This window comes from Lycorma delicatula, chromosome 9 (assembly GCF_047948215.1).
Source record: "Lycorma delicatula isolate Av1 chromosome 9, ASM4794821v1, whole genome shotgun sequence".
Lineage (NCBI taxonomy): Eukaryota > Metazoa > Arthropoda > Insecta > Hemiptera > Fulgoridae > Lycorma > Lycorma delicatula.
Window position 1 is genome coordinate 16884167 of NC_134463.1, and position 25223 is coordinate 16909389.

Sequence of the window (25223 nt, forward strand, 5' to 3'; positions counted from 1 at the left end):
TTCAAGGGAAGGTATGAATTCATTCTAGACTTGAGGGATGGTACACATCTAAAATTTATGAAAGAGACAGTTCTTCAGCCTTTGTCTAAACATGGAAATTTTTCCTAGTACTTAAAGATATTTGGCCTAGTGGCTGATGAATCTTTTGTTGTGAATGCTCCACAGGGAAAAAATATCTAATGCTTGGATACCCTGGAATCTCAAAGCCAGGAGGAACGAAAATGGCCTGTTGTTAACATGAAGCTTTGTGTCTCAAATCATACTCCCAGACTGTGTGAGTTTTCCTTGATAAGATTGCTTCGTTCATCTATCATTGATAAAGTTATGTGTATTCGCTTTACTTTTATTAAATGAACTTACCATCTTTTATTTAAAGCTTCCTTTCTCGGTTCCAAGAGATCTTCTGCACCAAAAGAAGGCAAATGTCAAAGTATTTTCTAAATAAAAAAGATGCTACAAAGTATTTTTGAAAATTTTAGTTGCATTTTAATGAAAAAAATATGTACAGAATTAAATGTATAATTTGTTTTAGTTCAAATATTCTAAAAACAATTGAAAAAAAAATAGGTTTTTGTAATTATTGTTGTCAGTGCATCCTTGATGTTTATTTTATGTTCTTATTTCTGAAACTTTTCATGAAGTCTGCTAAAACCTTAGCTTCATCAACTGTTATTGCATTATATAAAGATGCTCTTATTCCACCAACCATCCTGTGAAAAAAGTAGAAAAGTTTAAGATTATCTTTCACTTTTTATTTTTATTTGTTATTTTGAAGACATATCAACCACTAAAATCATTAGCAACTGTATCTGAACTATATGCAATTTCTATATATGCAACTATATGAACAACATATATGAACTATATATGTAATTTCTTTCATGTCTTGGCGCTTTTCGGGACGACTACAGAAATTTGGTGGAATCTCGTATGTGTCCACATTGCAGATTATTGGACAATGCTTATCATGTGATATATGAATGTGCTAAGAATGCCTTGTTTGTGTTTATGTTTGGTTTTATTGTTATTTTGTTTTATGTTTTTGCTAAACTGTTGCTGTTTGTTTATAGATTTGTTTGTTTTTTGTTAGTTGTGTTTTATATTACTATTATGTTGCATTATTTATTGTTATTGTTATGTTTTGTTAGTGTTTTATGATTTGTTGTGTGTCGAACTCATTTTTACCTTTCAGGTAATTAGAGTTCAGTTCGTTTGTTCTTAGAAAGTCATTCAGTCTTGTTTGAAACTTGGCTAGATGTATTTTGTTTAGAGCTTATGTTAGTTAGTAGTGCAAAAATATGAGTCTTAGATTCTGGATAGGCAAAATTATAAATGTATAGATTTTTTAGTTATTACTTGATATATTTTTCAACTATTGATTAATATTATTTATATTACTTTGCAACTTTTAATTAGCTGTATTAGCTTATATTCAGCTTATTTACCATAATGATCTGAGAAATTGAAAAATAATTACAGAGTACTTAATTATTTATTTTCAGGTAATACAGCTCAGATAAAGATTTTAATTTAGCATACCCAATCTTTTAATTAAAATTTTTTAATGCACAGCTCCGTATAATGCGCCATCATTTATTATTTTGTAATAAATTGAAGGTGGTTTAATTTGTCTTTTAACTTATCTTTTGTTCATAGGGAAGGATCTAAGGTATTCTTACATAAGCAAATTTTTTTTAATAATATTCAGCTTTATTTAGTAAAAATTAAATCAGAATAAAAAAAAATTTCAAACAATTTTTATAATAAATTTTTAATATTAAAATTAAAATATTATACTAAAATGTAACTAAAATACAAAGGTAGAAAAAATAATTTAAAAAATAGTTTCCTTTATTTAATTTGATTTTTTACTACAAAAAATATATAACACAATTTGTAAGGGATTTAAGCCTTCTGAATAATGAATGCTAAAAGAATCAAACCAAATTCACTATATTTGAATTTTTATTTATAATGTAATTGTGAATGACTTGCTATTTTTAATAACTAACTCTCTTCATAACTTTTCAGTCAATCTTGTCTATCAGTCACTATCTTCAGTGAATTAATTCATTTAAAACATTTCAAAGTAAGTTATTAAGGAAGGATATTATAAAAACTCTTCAATTAGTCATTATAAAAATTTAACTTTAAGTAAATTTTTATATTCAGAACAATTAATACAGACATTTTTATTGATTTAAATAATTTTAAAATGTAAATATCTATGTAATACTTATATTTTAACAAACATTTAACAGTTGAAAAATCTTAAAATAATTTTAAATATTTTCAGAGAATGTTTCTTTGATCCCCATTATTTAATTTTATCCTTACACTAAATATTCTGTAAGAATGTTGTAGGAAGTTCTCTCAAATTTAGCAGAGCTTTATATGTGGAGAGAGGAAGGTTTAAAATCCATAATTAAATGCTTACATAATTTATGAATAATTCCCATAAATGAAAGTAATGTACTTCCATTTTATTCAAGATATTTAAGATTAATTTTTTGGTTTCAAAATAATTATTAATAATAATTATTACTCTTTGGTTTCAGTTACTTTACTTTTAACTTCAGTGAAGAAGACAGTGTAAATTCACTTAATTTCTCAGTTTTACTACTAACCCTGGCTTGGTATGTTGTTATTCTTGAAAATGGTTGGTTCATTTTTAAGACTGATCTGTGATTTATAACTTTTGCAGTTATGGGACTTATCATACATACCATTCTTTTTTTACATTCATGCGGACATAAATAAAAAAATAAACAAAGATATAAACATTTTTCAAATTCTCTGGCATCTAATTTATAATCCTCTACTTTCTGTGTGAGTGTTATCATTTGAAAAAACATCTGTTTTATTAAATGTTCCTTGTGAACGCAAACCTCTATAACTTGTGTAGTTTTATACAATTTTTTTTTTGTGTGGGTAACAACACCAAATCATAGTAATAGTTCTTTTTCAAAAATGCTTTCATCTTCCTACTTTTCTTACAAATCTAATTAGGAAAACTAATTTTGCATTTCATAGAGTATGAACTGAGTTTAGATTTTTATTTTCCGATGTCATTTAATAAAAGCAGAGGTGAAATCTTTACACTTACTTGTAAATATTCAGTTGCTATAATTGTGGTGAGACTATTGAATGAGAATAAATAAATTCAAAGTTTTATTTCAAAAGTTTTGTTTAAATAGAAACATATCAAGCAGTCAATGAAATTAAAATGTTATAAACTAATTAAAAAGTAGAACATAAGTTAACTTTGGATTTTTATTTTATTTATGTATACCAGGTTACAGAGTAACAGCACAGTGACATGATGTCAACAGTACTTTGCAGAGGTGTCAATGCCATCTGTCATGAATCAAAAAGATTGGGGGCCGTGAAGATGATGAATGAACTATCTAAAAGATCTGCAGTCAGGTGAAGAGCTAGACTGGGGAGCGAAGAGGTGAAAGATAGCTCTCTGCTGAGCCATCGTTTGTCTGCACATGCGTGGATAGGCAATGGTGATGATGCATAGGTACTCTCAATCCCCCTGAGCTCAAAGGTACTGCCCAAGGTCTGTCAATCGATTAATTGCAGATCTGACCTTGGGAGGGGAGGAACAGTGAGAAAGGAGTTTTAGTCACTAGGGTGCAGGTACACATAGGCACTTAACAACATCCAACTGAACCCGTGTGAGTCTGACAGTCCCCCAGTTGTGGGGGTACTATTTTTCTGACTCATCAAGAACAAAAAAAAGACCATCTGCATACAGTCTGTCGTGTAACTGTAAAAGTCTTGAACAGATTCAGGCTGACCACTCCTGAGACATAAGATTAATTGAAACCCAACCACCAAAAAACATTAGTATCCACAGTCGCATTCCATATAAAAGCAATTGCCTTTACAAGGACACGAACCTTAGAAAGCTTGAAAATTAGCTGATTTTGTGATGACAAGTTTAACCACTAGACTAACATGGTGGATTAGTCTGGATTGTTTTTTATCTGGACCACATGCAACCCTGATGAGTCAGGATGATTATATTTCTATTGTATATTCTGTTTCAAAATTAATTTAATCGGGAAACTTTTATCCTTCTCATTGCTTTATATTTGTCCTGTACAAAAAGGTGCTGTCCAATTTATTATTTTTTTATTTACTATAATTGACATACCTGTGTCCTTTAAGTTGCACCATTTTCAATTGTTCTGCTTCATTGAGGAATTGTACTTCCAATTCCGGATGACCAGGTATTATAAATGGCACATTCATTCTTGAACGATATGGTTTTTTAACCGTACATGAATAGAAACCTTCAGACTGATCAATTGTATCATAAATTAAACTACTTTTCTGTTTTGCTCTATCTTCCATACCTTTAATACCTCCTCTTTCTTTAATCCATTCAAATACTCTCCACATTACAAATATGCTGAAATATTAAAATTATCTTTATATTCTGATTTTAGTAATTCATTTATAATAAAAAGAGTCCTTAGGTTTAATTTTTTTTTAAAATTAGTATTATTACTTATAACTATTTATTATAACTATTATAATTTACCAAATAAGCTCAAAGTATGTAAAAGGGAATATTAAATTAACTTTTGTAGTATACGTAACAAAATTCAAGCCGACTAGTATTTGAACCAAGGATCATCTACTAATTAAAATGCCAGACCACTTTTATTGGCTATATAGGCTACCACTTTAAATTATTATTATTATAATTATTTCTGTTACAATACATGATAATGCTTGGGACAATAGATTTTAAGTGAATATTATTAAACTAGAAATAAAAAATTACACTGAAAAGAATGAGATGATATATACAATTTATGAGACCCATTGTATATAATTAAAATATTTTTTTTTACCTAATACACCATTCTGCTGGTCTGTTACTTGTAATCTATGTGTTCAATGTAGTGCATCAAATTCTCTGCTTAAAGGGCATTTATATTTATATAAAGAAAAGTTATATAAATGTTATTTATCTGGATGATTCATTCTTCTTATACTGAAACGATTTGATTTGATTCAGTTACAGAATAAGTTATATAGTGAAAAGAAATTATAAAGAAAAAGGTGTTGAAGATGTAATCTTGTATCTTTGAAAAAGAAAAAAGTAGAATGGAATACTACTTTTGTTAATAGTTAGCATGTTGCTAATCAGATCTTCTGTAGAACTACAAGACCAACTTCCAAGTAAAGTTCATTTACTTTTAATAAGGTTTTATTCTCTTATTTTGATGTTGCGATTAGTCCATAATAGAAAGGGAATGGAGTATAACATCAAACCAGTCGGATGATGATATATGATGATAAAAATAAAATCAAAAACAAACTAAATGTTTGATTTTGTTTTATTAAACTGAAGCTGTTTCATTATATTCACTTTTAATTATATATGATTTTGAAATTATATTTTTGTTTGTATGAATGAATGAAACAAAAAACAAGTAATTATTTTAATGTTACATACTCGCGCGCATGCACCACACACACATTTAAGAAACTAATTACACATAAAAAGTATGAACTCAGCACAACTCAGCTTCGTCAGTTTTACAAACACAACATTTGCCAAAAACAACATCTTAAACCTTGCCACTGAAATCACAAAATTTACTATTTCACTGAATACAAATTAAGTTATGTAACCACTATAAACGAGCACTGTTAACAAAATTAACAATAGTTACATTTACAGCTTTGACAAAGGAATTACATAATAATTCTGAAAAGATCTTTTAGTAAGCATATTTGCATATTATTTTAAAACGAAAAGATTTTTAAATCAGTTTTCAAAAACTTTAAGCATCAATTTATCAAGTTGATCAATGAGATTAGTTCTTTTTTTATTATTTTTTTATCAGAGAAAGAAATATATGAAGGAACGGAATTTTAGTCTAATGTGTGTTTGTATGTAATCCATTTCTTTTATATTTTGAACTGATGTAAATAAATTATTCCAGCATGCGATTTTTCCTTTTTTTTAAACAAAACCATTTCTACTATGGTCAACAAAGTTTGCTTGTATTATCTCTATCCCAATGAAAATTGCCTAAGCAGTGATATAAAAATGAAGATAATCAATATAAAAATAATATTATTATGTATTACATAGTAATACAGGTAATATAAGTATATTATACCTGGACTTTAATGTGTTCATTAAACTCATGCTTGCGAGAATAATAATGATAAATAAAAATTAAAGCCTGTTCAGTTTATAAAAACTATCAGTGTATTGTAATTTCTTCACAACAATAGTTTGGTAGTACAGAACCTACTAATCAAATTACAGATTTTCTGTTGTGGATTCATTCGCAAAATGTATAATCAGAACTACAAACTTGAATTACTATCACAATGTTACCAAATTTTATAAAGGTTGATTCAGTAGCGGTAGCATAAAACACCAAAAATGTAAAAAAAAAATTATGTTTATTTTACTCCATTAAAATATTTAAATTCAAAAAATCTAAAAATGGTTTTTAGATATTTATCTGAAGACTATTTGCAAACCCAGATCAGGCGAATCTCGTTTAGTATATTCAGAAATGGGAAAAATTTTCAATCGTTGTTCAAAATTTCTTTACCTTTCTTCACCCTTTTAATGTCAAATTTTTTAAAATTTGTTTTCAAATGATTAAAAGATCATGCGTGCACACTTGCAAACACACACACACACACCAAAAATCAAGTTGATATCTTATTTTGTTACCGAGAGATTCACAAAATAGTAAAATTTCATTGTTACTCCATTTTAACCCTTTAAACTCAAAATTTTGAAAGATCCTTTCTTAGCGCGCACTTACACCGTAAGAAGAACAAGTTTCCACATTTTTATCAATTTATCTTAAGTAGTTTTTGCTTGGCATTGATTATCAATCAGTCAGGACATCTTCTTTTATACATATACATAATTCAAAAAATAGTCATCAAACAAATGCTGTATTCAACTACTAGCACTCTGGGCCCTTGAACTTACTGAAGATTATTATTACAGACATCTAAATATTATTAAATTAGCATAACATATTTTTATACATAATATTGTGTATTAATATTTAACAGTAATATATTATGTTACATGTTTTATTATATATTATGTAAAATTATATGTTATAAATAATTTACTAATATTTGGGTGTGCAATGCTAATAACAATTTTTAGTGAGTTCAAGGACCCACGGCATCAGTATTTGAAAAAAGCATTTATTTGAGTTTAAGTTAAATAAATTCTAAACCGAAGTGAAATGAACTATATTTATTTATAAAATTGATAAATAAACGTGTATAAAATTACATATATTACTTTTTTCAATTTATTCCTAGTGTAGTGCAATTTATTGTTTGATCATTTTTTTAATCTATTACTCTAACTTTCTCTTTAATTTAAATAATCAAATGTCAGATGAAAATGGTTAGTATTATTTTAAATTATTAAAAGCTAATAATATGAGGACTTTTTTAGTAACCTGAACCTATGATGTCAAGTTTCATTTTATTGATAATATGTGTTGCTTGACAAATTTATAAAATAAAGCAATAGTAAAGGACATGAAAGATTACATTATAATCAGATTTGTCAAAATCCTGGTATGCATTCTTTTAAATAGTATTTCCTGTACTATGAAATTATTATTAATTCATTAATTCACCACAGAAGCTGTTAAAGCTCGAATGTGGGAATATTGGAACGGAATTTTGTAGCACATAAAGAATGTCATGCCTGACCTGGATTCGAACCTGGGATCCCCAGATTAAAGACCAAGATGTTACCACTTCGTCATGGAAGTCAGCAAATGTTTTATAATAATTAATTTTTATTTTATTTGTTTTGAAGGATAAGCAATCAAAGATTACTACAGCAATAATGTAAGTAAACTTCATTACGTAAAATAAAAATTACAGTCATTGTTTTTACTGTCATAAAAGCGGTAGCTATCAAAATGATGAATGAGTAATCTTGTTTATTATAACCTTAAGTGTAAACAAGGTACGTTGTGCTAATATCATGATTGAATAAGGTGGAAGGGATGGGTGAACTTCTATCATCTTACGCAAATTTGGTTTCACAGTGAAGCATTCTGAATAAGTAATCTCCCTTTACACTTTCTCTCTCTCCCTCTCTCATCCCTCTTCCCTCTTTTCTTCTATTCCTTTCAGAGAAGTGTCAAATAGATATTCTGTGGATGTATAGATTTATTATTATAGATTTTTGAATAAATATTCAGTTAACATCATAAAATTCATCAGTTTTAGAATTACGTTATTTTTATTAAACAAAATCAGATCTAGTTTTAATAATTATTATGAATTTTAATCCATGTTTATATGAATGTTTTATTTTCTATATTATAAACTAAAAAGTCAAAGCACAATATTTTGACTACTTACGAAAATGTAGGAGGTGTATTGTGTAATGAATTATCTCTAGCCATTATGTTAAAATCTAATACAGTTGGGCATATTGGCATAGCTTTTCCCAAAAGATCTCTTTTAACAATTACTAAAACAACTCCAGGTGGTCCAATATTCTTCTGTGCTCCAGCAAATATGATTGCGAACTAAAAAGAAAAACAATTATGGATAATTTTTTTATAGGAGTCATGATTTATCTTTAAGTACATTTTATTAATCATGTCAGATTTCCACTCATAAGCCTATCTCCAAGAGACAGCTGAAGAAATAAAATACTTAAGAGGACTAAATGAGATCATCCATTTCATACAAGTCTTAATCTCATTTTTTATTATATCATGAGAATCTTAAATGAGAGGCAACTATGCCAGGAAACCTACTAGGTAGAGTTGCTTCTAATTTAAATGGTATAATCTATGATAAATTTGTGTGAGTTTTGTGGAATAATCTTATTCAATCAGGTATTTGCCTGCCTCCTCGCTGCATATTCCATTATATTGAATATTTCTAGTTAAGTACGTTATATTTAAGTGCATTTCAGTTGGTTTTTGGTTTTACACATTATTCATTCATTATCTATAAAAATAAAACCTATGACTGACTAAATTAAGCTATATAATGACTGATGTTTAGTTTTACACCCTTTCAGCTTGGATTTATTTATATAATTTTCTTGAGCTGAGAACTGGACTTGATTTTAGTAATATTCTTTGCTTGATAGGTTTACAGCATGTAAGGAATAATGTGACATCAGTGTTTTATCCATAAATATAAGCAATCTACCAAATGTTTATAAAACATTTCACATATATTTTGTTTGAAGTAAGTACATACATTTTATTAATATTAATTTTTATCAACTTTTAAATTAGCAATACTTAATCTACATAAATATGAGAAAAAATCAGTAAGCCCTTCTTTCTTTTCTTTTCTTTTCTTTCTGTAGCCTCCAGAACCACTGTAAGGTATTACTTCAGAGGATGAATGAGGATGATATGTATAAATGAAGTGTAGTCTTGTACAGTCTCAGGTCGATCATTCCTGAGCTATGTTAATTGAAACCCAACCACTAAAGAAAACCAGTATCCATGATCTTGTACTGAAATCTCTTCTATAAAAGTAACTGCCTTTACTAGGATTTGAACCTTAGAAAACGACTTCAAAATCAGCTGATTTGTGATGACAAGTTCACCATTAGACCAAGTCAGTGGGTAATCATAGGCTCACTTTTGTGTAATAAATATCACAACAACCTTCATTGGGTTTTTCGTATAACTGTAAAATAAATATCCTGGGACAGTATGTGATATGGCCACCCTTCACCAAATCAGTTAAGTCTTCTGCTCCCGTAACTTAAACAGGTGTTTATATTCTTAACATAAATGCTGTAGGTGTCCAGCTAAAACCTTCAGAATACCACTTGAAAGAAAAATATCAAGGATTTGGGAAAAAGATGAATATTGAGAAAAGAATGGGTATTCTTGCTTTGTGTTAACAAATCATGGAACAAGACAATCAAGGTAATGGACAAAACAAAGCAAACAATACCCACAGTCTTATATTATATTTAAGTTAATATTATATCAACGTCTCCTTCAGGCAGTGGGTTGTATTTCAACCTACTCACAGTTCCTTGGGAGATTGGGCTATTTTTATCCAGAATGGGCGTAGCACGTTACTAATCAATAATTTTGTATACACCAACTCAGATAAATATTGCAGCAAGCTGCTTTTCCTTCAAACAGCAAAGAAGTTAATAAGAATAGACTCAGTCTTCCTTAAGAAAAACCATTCATGATTTTGTGAATCAGAACTTTAAGAAGTTTTCACGTTCAGAAGATTGTGTTCTTCCTCTATTTGCTCTTTTCTTATACTTCACCTCTTCTTGCTTATACCATGAGAATTATCAATCTTTTCTATTATCACTGCAATATATTGCAGTGTCCAGTATAGCAGCCATTTCCTTATTGAGACTCAGCAAACAACTGTCTTAAGATTCTGTTTTTTATTATTAAATATTGTACAAAAAACCAAGCTAACAGTTGAGGTGCTAATCAAATAATATGTCTCCTATTCCAACTGAATTCTAAATACTCACAGATAAAAGGTTTTGTTATCAACTTTTTTTTTTTTAATTTTAGCAGTATTTACATTGACATTGTGAATATAAAGCAAGTACTTCAGTAATAATTAGTGAAAAACTTTAAAAAACTTGTTCTGTAATAAACATATGATAATAGAAATTTAATAGAGCATTTATGCTGTTGGAAAATTTTGCTCACTTCAGAAATAACAAACCTGATTTGAAAAACAAATATTTATTTCAAAAGATATTAGTTTTACTAAAAATAATTTTTGTACCCATTATGGTCGTTAAATTTTTTTTTTTTTATCCAGATTGATTCTATATGAAATGATTTTTTTTCCAATTTGGACATAAACTGAGTAAAATTATGTTATTAGCCTAACATGTAAAATACATTTTTCTTCTATTCTTTTTTTTTTTTTTGAATGACCAGTTTTGTTTAATTTGTTTTTCATCCACTCTGCTTTACTTTTACAATAATGACAGAGATATAATCATAGATTGTTTATGGTTAAGTTAAATAGGTATGAAAACCAGTACTAGTGATATGAAATACATTTCATGAGAAAAAAAATTAACATGTTGATAGATAACAAATCTGTGTTAATATGACTATTAGTAGATGTCTATAATATAGAAGCTAATGTCCATTAAAATCACCAGTTAACTGTGATGGAAGATGCTCAAGAATCTTAGTTCAAGCCCAATTAAATATTACCAGTTTTATCAGGATGTTTTCATTATTGTATTTCAGTTAATAGCACGTCTTGGAAATGATCAGCTTGAGTTTGGAACTAGAACAGCACCAAGTTTTAATTGAACTAATAGCCTGTTGTGAGGCAATGTAATTAGAAAGAAAATTATTACATGCATATAATTTTGTGCGTACCTTTGTAATATCAAATTTTCTTGTTAATATATTTGATGACATATCTGCTACTAGTGGTACTCCTTTGGTATCTGGTATAAAAGGAAACTCAATTCCTAAAAGTTTAAAAGAACCATTTATTATTAGACTCTATACCATCATGTAATTCTATAATAATACAGATACGTATATATATATATATATATGTATTATATTAGTTTATATATATATATATAAACAACCAAAACAATTAGGTCAACAACCAAACAAACAAAAACAAAAGCAGAAAACCTCGACATTTCATCCACAAATTATTTGTGGAGTTTGTCTTGATAAACTACATCTTGGATGAAACATCAAAGTTTTCTGCTTTTGTATATACTCTTAATGCTTTTTCTGCTTTTGTATATACTGCTTTCTGCTGTATATTCTGCTTTCTGCTTTTGTATATACTGTTAATATACTCCTGCACATGTGCATATACTGCTTTCTACTGTATATTCTGCTTTCTGCTTTTGTATATACTGTTAATATACTCCTGCACATGTGCATGCCAAGTACACCAAAATACAGGCAATATTCAGTTCTACTGTTGACAACTTTACTCTGATTTCCGCCAGGATTAATTATGTAGTAAACATCATTACTCTTACAGAAAGCAATTCTAACCAGTGCTTCTTGTAATTAAGATGCATTATTTGTAAGGAAGATTTGTAAGGGACAGATAGTGTTAAACAATGAATTAATGAACTTTTTTCATGGGGAACAACACGTTATATAGCCTGTCACCATTTAATAGAGGATTTTTATGATATATATAAAGTTTAATAATAATGTTATTCTTTACATATATTTATTTATTCATTTATTTTTGTTTGATTAAAAAATTTTAATTCTTAGTTTTATAAGTTTTATACTAAAAGATGAAAATAGAAAATCATAATAATAAAAATAATATGATACATTAGTTCAATTTTTTTTTTAATCTGTTTCATGAGTAAGTGCTACCATTTAATTAAAGAAAGCCACAGTTGAGTAATAATAATAATAACACTAACATTGAAAAAAATCAAATTTTCAGAATTAAAAGCTGCTTTGAGACAGATTTGTTCTACTTTGCTGATGATGGCATTAATTTACTGACCACGCTTGAAAAATTACAACGTTTTTATTTTACTCAATGTTGAGCATAAATTTTAAATCCCTGAGGTCTTTTATAAACACACTATAATATGAAACAAGTGTATGATAAAAAAATGAGTACTTACCATTTACTGTTTCATTGTCACAGTAGTATACATATGATGCATTAGGATCAAGTTTCCAGGTACTTTTGTCTGGTATTTCATCATATTTTTCCATTTTTGGTAGTACTGAATTCACTTTTCCATATTTTTCTGCTTCTTTTGCTGCTTTAGCTGACCATATACCTGATAAAAGAAAATGGTAATTTTTAATGATTATAAAATATTTTTGTTGAAATTTATTTTTAATTTGTTTTATTATCATAATAGTTTTATGATCTAAAATGTCTGTGTGTGTATTGTTACCACATATATGCCTAATTTAATATCGGCGGACGACAACGGTAGCAGCTGAGATGTCATTGGAGCTCAGCATATGTACGTGCTGGTACAAGCGTCACTCCCGCCGTGCAAATGACCGCGTAGTTCCCCCACTATAGCAGTGCTGCGGCCCCACCACTCTCAGGCTCCAATAAAAGAACAGGCACGAGAGTGAATTTTTAATTCATTGTCGACCACCACCTGGAGAAGACCAAGAAGAAAAAGAAGACAGAAGAAGTTCCCTGGCCGCCTCAACGTAGGACCTCCCGGTGGATGCCAACACAATCTACAATGTATATCACATGTAATATATATAATATTATATTATTATATATATATATATATATATATATATATATATATATATATATATGTATATATACATATATATAACTGCTCAGTGGAATTGCACAAAGGTTAGATCTTACCTTCTTATACAGCTACTCACTATGTAAACAAGGGATGTGGTTATCTGTAGAATCCATTCATCAAAACTGAACTACATATTTGAAAACTCATGGAATATCATACCTAAAAATCCCTCAACATAAGGGATCTTGAGAGAGCAACTTTTCTGGATTTTCTTAAAATACTTTAATTGTTAATAATGGTTTTTGCTGTTTATCAATAAATTAAATAATACTGCACATATTGACATTTCACTTGATAGAAACAATCTTGAACTTTGAAGTTTTTATTTATGAAAATAATATATCTAACTCTTGCTCATCTGTAGTCCTCCAGTCCTCCTCCTCCATTAAATTATGAATATATACTCTGCAATTCAGTCCTGTTGGTTTTACAGTATTGATGTCATATTTCATTCTAGTACTGTTTAGTTCATTTAAATAATAATAAATTAATTACCATATTCATATGATGTAGTGAAGTTTCTTTTATTTCTTCACTAGACTAAACTGCTCCAGTTTCTTCTAGTAAGAGGAGTCCCTGTCTGGATTGATTGTCCCCTTCTTTTGTCTTTCTTTATCCTTACTTTTCCTTAATCCTTCAGGCCTTCTTTCTTAGACAGGTACCTTGAAATTGTATTAATCACTGGCCTAAATCTACTTAAGGACCATAAACCCTCAAAAAAGAACAGCCAAATGCCTAATTGTATTTAATTTGTCTGCTAATTGGTGTAGAGTGGTTAAAACAAAGTTTTCAAGTCCATTTGGTTTTAGGTTCAATTTTTGATAAGGGTCTTGAATTTTTTTCATGTGCCATTTCAGTCTACATCTTTCTCATTACAATATTTTTAAAATGTGACCAGAGTTGTAATATAAAATAAATATAAAAATTAAAATTATAATAACGATAACAATTGTAATTATAATTATAGCAACTGTATTATAAATTGTTATTCACACTGTTCTACAACAGACCTGTAATAAAGTAATCAGCTGTTCCAGATTTTGTCATTAGATTTAATGCAACAGCAGCAAATATACCGGTGCCTCCTCCTTGCATAAATAATACTGCATAATCATTAGGAATATTTCTGAAACAGTATATAGTAAAAAATTTAATTAATTTCTTATAAGTATTGAATATATTTTTTTTTTGTTTTTATCAGTATTGATTAATTTCTGTAAATAATAAATGATATGTCATGGTATACAGAACTCTTAATTTTCAAGACAAAAAAGCAAAATTTAAATAATTTAAAAAAGTTTTATCATAATATTTTCAAATGCTCTCGCAATCACCTTCTTTGCACTGTATGTGTTCAACTGAAGTTATTATTACCACTAATTAGATACAAGATTTAAAATTTAATTGAAAAGTATATTACATTTATTTTGTAAATGTTCATTTAATATAATGGTGTTGGGTGTATGTTTTATGATCTTTTCATTTTTTCCATGGTAGAATATATAAGTTGTTAATGTCATTGCAGCTGTGATTTATTTCTATGAGGCAATAGGGAAATGTTGACTGAGTGCTTTACATATTAATTTTTTCTTTTTGGAAACTATGTTCAGTTTTTCCAATTTTTTAATAACTGTTCAGTTAAATTTATAAATAACTTCACCACTTTAATGAGTGTTTAATGTTAAGTTTTATATTGCTCCTTGTCCTGAAAGCTACATTCCATCTCACTTTTTTAAATTTATGAAACTTTTTTCTGAATCTTTGTTTAAATGACAGTGCCATGTACTGATTTAGTTATTACTATTTTTGTTTTTATTGCGCTAGTCCAATGAGTGAGCTTTTATATCGTTGTGTGTGCTGTATATTTTATAGACTTCAGTTGTTCTATATTACCTCATAATGATATGGGATTGATAGGGGGTTCCAATTAAATTATATAGAGTTTTAGGAAATTAAAAAGAAAAGAATATGCTTTTTTTGAAAGATTATAGAAAATTTTCACTGTTTAAAAATCTAAAGAGTTAGAAGTTCTAACTGCAGTGTAAGTAGGAGGATAAAATGCAACTAAAGAATGTTCAGAGTATTGAGAAGTGACTCGTGTCACTCATCCCTCCTTCCCAATTTAATATCTCCCATTCTCAGACATTCTCGCATGCATATACTCATTCTTTACCATCTTGATAATCAGTTACATAAAATCTTAAGTTGGTTAACTTTTTCTTTATTTCATAATGTAAAGATTTGTACCGAATTAATATCAAGTTACTTTTTACTGAATTATTGATAATTATTTTAATATTTAATCCTTATTTTAAATAAATTTATACTGATATTAAATATTTATTAACATGAAATATGTTTTTAAAATAATTAGTTATGCATTATTTTAATAATATACCTATAAAATTTTTGTTGTAAATTTTATTTATTTATTTTTATAGCATACTGAGGTTAACAGAAGATTCCTGATGGCCCTTATTAATGCCATTTAGTTATTATAAAAAAAACCATTAATACTGAAATAGTTACATCACTTTGCATAAAAAAGATTGCAGAAGCATTGAAATTAATCAATATAATTATTAAGTTTACAAAAATAATTAAGTTAAAATAAGTTAAATTAAAAATATTAAGTTAAAATAATATAGTTTATTTAAATTACAGTAATCCAATAAAATATGTTATTCCTAAAGTATGTCTTGGATCCTGAATGGTTGTTTTACTTTATTTTATTAATTAAGATTTATTGTTATCATAATCAAACATGTTTGACAAGATGAATCACCAAAACTATAAATTATATCATTTACAATAATTTCATAATTTAAATGATTAGATAGTTAAATGAAATGAACTGAAACAATGAATAGATTAGTAGTAAAGAAAGTCATTTGTAAATATGGTTGGTTTTTTATTTTTAATTTACCACATATTTATTGATTGTTTCAAACTATTTAGTCAGTGCAACTGGACTTGTAACAATTAATCAGCCCTCTATATTAATTACAGCCTATCATTTTTATTGATTAAGTTATTAAAACTATATAATTATCTACATTTAAAAAAATAACATAACTTTATATTCTAATAAAATTGGCTAACAAAGCAGTGTCTGTCCTATTCCAATTGGGTTATCCTTTAAGAATTACTTAATTTTATAAATATTCCTCTAACATGTAATATTTTACTAGATTACAAGAAATATATGAAATCATTGTTCTAAAAGATGGGAGTTTGTGTGGGATTTAGTGGTTTAGGTGTGAATAATGCTTCTTTCATTATTAGTTCAATAGTATTAGTATCTGTGTATTTTTTAATTTTATATTGTGGGATGCCAATTTTCCAGGTATCCAACTTTCCAGACTGCTTACATCTTCATCAGGCAATTTTAAAAAAAATGAATATACAAAAAATCTAAAAACTATATAAATAAAACTTTGCTTCAATAGGAAATATATATTTATCAGTTCTTCTTTTTAATTCACTTTTTTTTGGCAATTGATACAGCAAAAAACTTATGTAAACAGCTGAAGAAGAAGTTGATGACTTAATTTCAAGGCCATCACAGAAAAACTCATGAATGTTTGTCTATTGCTATGAACTGGTTGGAGAAAAAAAAGAATGTGATTCCACATAGATTCCTTGTTTAAAATGATTACTTGATCTTGCCAAACATTAAAGCAACTACAGATTACAGAGTTTTGTAAGGAGTAGTGTTTTTAAAGGTATGTTATGATTATTGACTGTCAAGTTTTATTCTCTTAAATGTACTGTAATTTTTAAGAAATTGTATTTTTTATAACACACAATAACTTATCTAAATTTTTCTTCAATAAAATTTTGTAAGTTTTTTAAGTTATATTTTTTATTAAAGATTTGTTTTAACATATTATATTTTTTATAACAAATATAATCTGTATTTTATTACATTATACGTATGTTCTGAGTATCTTTTTTAATTAAGTATATTTTTTTCTTTTTATTGAGTGTAATACATATTAATTGTTAGAATGATATATCCAGTTTGTATGATAATTCTTTTTTAATTTTCTGATTATCCAGATTCAATTTTGCCAAGGCCAGTCTGAATAATTGACATTCTATTGGTATTTGTTGATTACATTTGTGATACGTACAAAAATAGCCAGGTCAAGAAAATTTATTGTGATGATTGATATTCAGTTTTGAAATATATGTAATTTTGTTTATGTATGCTTGCATTGGTTGCACCATCTTATTGTTAGTATAGTAAGACAAAAAAATTAATTAAAAAAAGATAAGAAATTCTGTCCAACTGTAATGTTTTATAAATATGTTTGTTAATCATAAGTTAATCATAAGTCTGTTTATTAGACAATTTATTCATTTGAATTTTTAAAATCATTAAATTTATTTTGAAAAATCATTTTCGTAAACTTGAGAAAAGATTGACCTGTTCAAAATTTTATAATTGTTGTAAATTTCCCATTTATTGTATTGAAAAAAGAATACATTTTTTTAACTGTTGTAACTTATATCTCTTCCTCCAAAAAGTGGAAACTTTAATAGCATTCAAATATATATGAGAATACCTGCTCCAAAGGACAGGTTTTTTATGTTGAAAATTGCAGATGTAAAACATGTGGTTTCAAAAAAAAAAAAGAAAATTAAAATAGCTTTATTATTACCATCTGTGGAATAATTTAATAACATTTGTGTTATATATTATGTATTATTAAAAAAGTTCAGTAAAGGACAAGACTTAAAACACTAAATGTAAACATATTTATAGAATTGCGTAACTGAGATACACATTTCTAAAATCAGGTTTCTTTATTCTTTCTGTATAAATTGTGTAGAACTGAATTAGATTATAAATAAATAGCATCTTCTAGATAGAATGATTTATCACATGGCAATCATTATCGACACTCTTCCTTTCTCTTATTAATGCTGTTGAAGTAGTATTGGAATGACTGCTTCTTTTTTACACTGTATATTATATTACTCATATTTGGAGTTTTTTGTCTCTGCTGCAAGACAAAGCAAGATAAACCAGTTGCTTTAAGAACTAAACCTTTTTATATGAATCTAATAACATTTTAACGATATATTCTAAAAATAAACTGCTGTACAATTTTCTTGTATATGATGTTTTTTTTTGTATACTATCAGTCATGTCTGATTTAATTATTTATTATGAAATATTTACTGTTATTTTCAGAAATATCATGCGTTAATTACCTTTTGTGTAATTTTATTGTTATATTTTTGAAAATAGAAATTTATTATCACATTACAATTGTTTAAAATTGTTATGTTATTTTTAATATTATGTGCTATTTATTTATATTATGTTAGATCTAAGCACGTAGATGTTCATCCAAATCCAACTTCTTAACTAAAAGAATATACAATATTATAGGTCAGTAACCAAAATCAAAATAAATAATTTTGTTTTACGTACCATTATTTTCCAATTATGTTACAATAAATTTGAAAAACAACTCATCTTGTTGGTTGTAACTGTAAATAACAAATATCTTATTTATTTGAATAATTTAGATATTCTGTGGGTGTATAATAATGGTTAAGATATATCCAAATCTTATACATGCTTTAAAACTGACTATATCTACTGACTATACTAAAAAACTGCCTCTCTAGCGCAGAATTAAGAGAACTAGTGCTGCTCTCACCTTTTTCATATAATCTTGAGATACATAATTTGATGAATTTAAGTGGATCTAATATTTTATAAATGTAAATAAATTATTATAAAGAAAACCTTCGCTGAAGTCATCATGAAATTTATAAAAATTGCAAGAATAATTTTGGTTTAAAATATATATATATATATATATATATATATATATATATGTGTGTGTGTGTGTAAATACAGTAACATGCAAATTAATCCAAATACAGATGTTATTTAATAAAAAATAACTTTATTTAGAAAAGAAATCATACCTGTACAATTTGTGAATATCTAGTAATTAATATGTCCTCCTTTATTCTTAATCACTTCACATACACACTTTTGGCATCAATTCAACAAGTGTACTACACATTTTTTGATTTCATCATGAAATCATACTGATATTATTGGGATTGCGTCACAACCCTTTCCTTCAGAATCTTGATATGTCCATCACTTTTCAACATACCATCTACTGAAAGTAACAAATAAGAGCCTTCAAATGTAAAACAAATCCAAAACATTTTTTTTTCTGGGTTTGTTTAACTGATTGTACATACATGTAATCAGTCATTTTACATGAAATAGTATTTCATGTGTATAACCTAATAAGCTCTTAATAATATGCACAATAAACTTGTTTCAGACTGAAGGAGGAATTTCAGTTGAATCCCAAAAGGATACAGGATTAAGTTTTTAAGAAAGCAAGAGATTAAGGAAATTGGTAAATATAATTTCTACAGAAATACAGAAATGCTAACTATGATTTGATTTACTTACAGTAATTCTCGTATACATTTTTGTCCATTGTCATTAATTTTATCATAATCTTTACTTCTATGACTCAGTTCCATAACACTCATTCCACTGTTATCATAATTGAGTAATGTGTTTTGAACATCTATTAATACCTGAAAATTAAGTTAATCTTACTTAAATAGAAAATAATGTAGTTATAATGTTAAAAACTGTAAAACTAATGCTTATAATGAGGTAAAGAAAAATGTGATTACTGGAAAGATAGATGCAACATATAGAAAAATAAGAAAAAACTTAAGAGAATGAAGCCAGAATTTATTAGTATTAGAGGTACGAGTGGAAAAAGAATTGTTTCAGAGTTAAAAAAAAAAAGCCAACAGGTGACAGAAATATATAGAAGAACTGTTCAGAAGAGAATTAAGTGATACAATCCTACAGGAAGAGAAAAGCATTAGTGGTATACCAGTTGTTAACTAAGGAATTGTTGCTATACCATCTGAACTGTTGTGTGGGAGATGTAGAATTGAGTAAATTTTATCCATTGGTATGTAAAATTTATATGACTGATAAAGATACTGAGATTTTAGAAAGAGAAAATGTTACCATACCAAAGAAAAGCAGAAGTAGATGAATAATATAAGAACAGTTACACTATCATTTTAACGATCATGCATAAAAAATTCTCATTAAGATAGGCTGTAAACAAATAGAAGATATATTAGATGAAAGTCAGTTTGATTTCAGAAAGAGCTTGGGTACAAGAGAGGTATTCTTACTTCAAATTAGTTTTAGAAGACTAGTACTTTAAAAAAACAGACACCTAAGTGGTATTTGTATGTCTGGGGAAAACTTCTTTTTGATTTCTGAAATATTTAGAGATCTATGTCAATAAACAAAATTAAGATGTTTATCTTTTTTTTTTTGCTGTAGGAAACATTGAAGGAAACACGTACTAAGAAAAGTATCCCAATGTTTCGATTTTAAAAAGATATATATACATATATGTACAAGTGCATGATAAAATTTAAAAACATTATTTTTAAAGCTGTTTTAGACAACAGTTGTTGAAATTTTATAGAAATCAAATCTTGCTTTGTAAAATAAAAAGTTGAAATGAAAAAAATGAATTTCTGACTGATTTAGTGCTATAGATAGATTTCCATAATTATTTTGTTAAAGTTGTTTTCACCTACTTCTTTTTCCATTAACTTTATTAAACATTTATGCTGAGATCTTGGCTTGTTTTAATGGATTCTTATAAATAACTAAAAATTATAGAAATATATATATATATCTGTAGTTTTTAATAATTTTAATCTATACTGTTTTATAGAGAGTTTTTTTTGCTTGTCTAGGATAATCTCACAAATCACTTAACTTACTATGAAAAATTCCTACACTGATGTAAAGTTTACTATTTCCCAAGAATCCATAGCACTGTTACTACATATATGCCTAATTTAATGTCGGCGGGCGATAACGGTAGCAACGATGTGAGCACAGTATACAGAAGCGCTGATACAAGCATCACTCCCACCGCGCAGTTCTCCCACCATAGCGGCGCTGCAGCTCCACCACTCTGAGGCTACAATAAAATAAGCGTGCACGAGAGTGAGTTTTCAATTCATCGTCGACCATCACCTGGAGAAGACCAAGAAGAGAAAGAAGAAGGTGGAAGAAGACAGAAGAAGTTCCTTGGCCGTCTCAACGTGGGACCTCCCGGGGGATGCCAACATCCCCGCCGAAGAAGCCACTGGACGCGGACAACACCTTCCCGCTCCACTTCGTCGGGCTTCAATCACCCTGGCCGCGGCGGACTCAGCAGCAGTAGCCGGCCCAGCGTGGGATCGCTCGCGGAGAACCTCCTCGGCCGCACCGGCGAAGGATGACCGACACCGACCCAACACTGTGGGGCTCTGGGAGCCACCACTGCCACGCCGTAGTAGGGACCCAACTGCCGCTAAGGGAAAGCCCGGTCTTACTTCAGTGGACAAGCCGCAACTCCTTGACTTCGCCGGAGTCCAGCTTCCGGACACACAGCTCTTCTCAGAGCTAATGCAAAAAAACGGCCCTTTTCAGGGCCACCGCAAGGTTATGAATTACGAACAGTCGAAGCCATTCAACGACAACAGCCCTTCTCGGGGCTACCATAAGGTTAGTAATTACAACGACCTGTCGAAGCCAATGGAAGACAAAAACGGCCCTTTCAGGGCTACCGTAAGGTTAGTAAGTACCATGTGCCGTCGAAGTCATTCGGCGACAGCATATAAAATAATAATGTAATCTCCTTTACCCTCCCAAACATTCTCTCGTGGTAATATTTTGTATATTATGATAAATAATATGCAGATAAAAAATAAAGTCTGATTATGAGAAAATGTTTTAACACATATCTACTAAAGTTTGGATATGATTCTATTAAATCAAAATGTACCATCACAAGGTTGATATTTTAACGTCCTGTAACCCCTTGACCACTCAATTTACTTCTGTAAAAATTGAAATATTCTGTTATAAAATTTTTCTTTTTTAAAATGCATTCTCCAGTCAGAAAAAATAAAAATACCATATTAGGAAAGGAGAGAATCAGATTTTAAGCACCTATAACTCCCCCAACCTCATAAATATAACAAAAGTTGAAGTATGCTATTCAAACTTTTTTTAAATTGTGTATTACCTTAAAAAACAGTTAAAATAAAAATTTTATCAAAAAAAGAAGAGATTCATGCCTTCTCTTAAATATTAAAAGATTAATAAATAGAAGACGTTCAGGACTTTTGCTCAGTGAAATGCTCAATTAACAAAAATGTATGTAATATTAGAACAGGTTTTTCTAAAAATTTGTTTTATTTTTTAAAAATTAAAAAACTAGAGTTGTTGGATTGCTTCAGTTATTCTTGCCCTCAGGCACTTCTAGTTCCCTTTAATTCAAAACTAAAAATTTTATCCCTTCTTTTTCAGTCATATTTTTCTGAAATCTTAATGATGTTGATAGTTTCAGCAATATATATTGATGCCCACCCAGCTACTTTTAAGTCCCTTAAGCTCATTAATTAAAAAAAAGAAAATTTTGTTGGTATTTAAACTTATTTTCAATCTAGTCAATTCTCTAAGGTTATTTTTAACCTAAGATTAAAAACTTTAAAATGGTCGGAGACCCTTCTCCTACCAAAGTTTTGAATAAATTAAAATTGAAATTAATTTTTTCCATCTTCAAATTGTGAAAGAAAATTTTGATTTTATTACCTTCTTATTTAGAACTTCTCCTTTTTTTGGAGTGAGATAAAAATTTTGGTTTATTTATCTTATTAACATTGATGTGTCTTCTGTCTTATTAAAAAAAAATCTGATGCAAACAACTTTATTATTATTATTCCAGTTTGTATTATTTTATCAGTTTAAGTGATATTTCTATCATTTATTAGCATATTTCTATGTCTGTCAGTTAATTTTTTTATCACAAAACAGCACCATCAATTTTAATAAATTTTTCATGCAAAGTTCAAAAATTACTTAAATATTGTATTTATGGAAGACTACTCCCACATTTAATAATTTAATCTATCTCTCTTCTACATTATAGAAGTATAAAAATTGTATTTTGTAATGATCTGGTCTGATAAATTATCCCTAGTAATGATATTTACCACTTTAAGTAGTACATGACCACCTAACAAAATAAAAAAATTTGTTATAATTATTTACAAAAATCTATTTTGAAAAGCAGAGATCTTTGCGAAAATGCTTAATCGAATTAACACAAAAAGTAGTGAGTAAAAAAAATTAACCAGTATTTTACAAAATAATTATATTCTGCTGCTAGATTTGCTAAACTATTTATGTTTTTAAATTTTTATGTATTTGTATTAAATATGATTAATTGTGCTTAAATAGTTAACATTAGAAGTATTCATTTTTTTCTTTACCCTATTTTCAGGAAGAACATTTTCTCAAGTTTATGTTCAATTCCACTTAATTTTTCCAAATTTTTCTTTTTTTTAGTATCTTATTTAAATCTTTATTGTTCCATCAACAAAATTTTAAATGACATGACTAAATAATTTATTCTTTGGTACAAGCAAAGGATTTTAATAATTTGAGTACTAAAACATTTTAAAATTGTGAAATATATATTGTAAAACCGAAAAAATGCATTTGTTCTGGTAAAACAGACAAATTAAAGTAAAAAAGGTACTATTAACTGCTTACATAGAATCTATTATATTTAATTTATAAATGATATATGGTTGGAAAATATGGTTTGTATGATTGAAATATGTTAGATAAAAATATTGTGAGTGTACATGGGTGCATGTGCATGTGCATATATTGTGTGTGCATGATGTAATTCACCATTAAAAATTAGTAAATTTTTAAATTAATTAATTTTTAAAACTCATTTTGGGTGACTTGTAAAGAATTGAAAAAATTAATACTTACTAATGTCATCAATTTGATGATGAGTCTTTATTTAAGTATTTATCAATACTAAATCCTTAATTTGTGCAAAATTTTTTAAAGAATATCCAATTTTAAGAAAAGCTAGTTGCCTAATCCTTAGTTTTTAAGTTAATTTTGTTTAATATTTTTTTCCCAATTTTTACACAAAAATATTTAGATTCTCAGAATATCATGTTATGTATCATTATGCCATAAACAATCCAGTAAGAATATGTTAATGAAAATGGAAACAAATTTTATCAAATCATATTTTTTCATTAAATTTTAATTTTTTATGAAAATCTTCTACCAAAGTTATCTGGAAAAACTTTCAAAGGAATCACCAGGAAAGAAGACACCTCAAAGACAGAAACTTCCTCAACAAAATAAAAAAGGAATCATCATAAAAAGAAATTAAGTTTTGACACTACTGTAATGTTAAAGAAAATATTTTGTTACTTTGTTTGTAATAATTATATTTTTGTCTGTATCACTTTTGCTTTAATGCTGTTGACAGATAAAAATATTTAAATGATTGATTAATACAAAAACTTAATTATTTCTGTTATTAGTATCATTAATCTGTTATCATACCTCAGTTGGAAGCTTAGATGGTCCTGCTCCAAAATTGATAACTGGCCTGTCAGACATTTTTTTCTATTTTTGTTGCTGCCTTGGTTTCTACTGAAGTATACTATCTAGAGTTTATTAACTGACCTTATGACTGTATATTGTAACCACAGTAGTGGGGATATTCTAAGTTCTCTTAATAATGAATTTATAATGTTCTGGGAAAAAAAACACATGAAATAATAAAAAGCAACTACTGTTGTATTAATAGATAGCTGAATTAGTTTAAAAATAAAGATATTATACGTGCTAGTTAAATTCATATCTTAATATGATAAAAGATGTTTATTTGTATATTATTAAAAACTGACGTAGTTAATCATGTAATATTTAAGTTTATTAAGATAAGATTTGTTTATTCATTAATATTTTTAGATTATACTGCAGTTTTTCAAA

At 27.8% G+C, this 25223-nt stretch overlaps 1 protein-coding gene across 1 annotated transcript; it reads right to left on the reverse strand.

The window, feature by feature from the left end:
- Positions 1 to 461: 461 nt before the first annotated feature.
- LOC142329907 (phosphoserine aminotransferase) lies at positions 462 to 25021 on the reverse strand. Its single transcript, XM_075374839.1, has 8 exons — positions 24792 to 25021; positions 19779 to 19909; positions 14329 to 14444; positions 12650 to 12811; positions 11403 to 11497; positions 8404 to 8573; positions 4166 to 4423; positions 462 to 710 (listed from the first exon to the last, which is right to left on the reverse strand). The coding sequence occupies exons 1-8, from the start codon at positions 24846 to 24848 to the stop codon at positions 605 to 607; spliced, it is 1095 nt and encodes a 364-aa protein (XP_075230954.1). The 5' UTR covers positions 24849 to 25021; the 3' UTR covers positions 462 to 604.
- Positions 25022 to 25223: the final 202 nt, after the last annotated feature.

Bases quoted from the DNA above. Each gene is read 5' to 3' on its own strand.
- LOC142329907 (XM_075374839.1), bottom strand. From the start codon at position 24,848: ATGTCTGACAGGCCAGTTATCAATTTTGGAGCAGGACCATCTAAGCTT. The intron at 19,910-24,791 runs GTATGATAACAG...CTTAATTTTCAG, and splicing joins CATCTAAGCTTCCAACTGAG to GTATTAATAGATGTTCAAAA. The intron at 8,574-11,402 runs GTACGCACAAAA...TTTTCTTTTTAG, and splicing joins GAAAATTTGATATTACAAAG to TTCGCAATCATATTTGCTGG.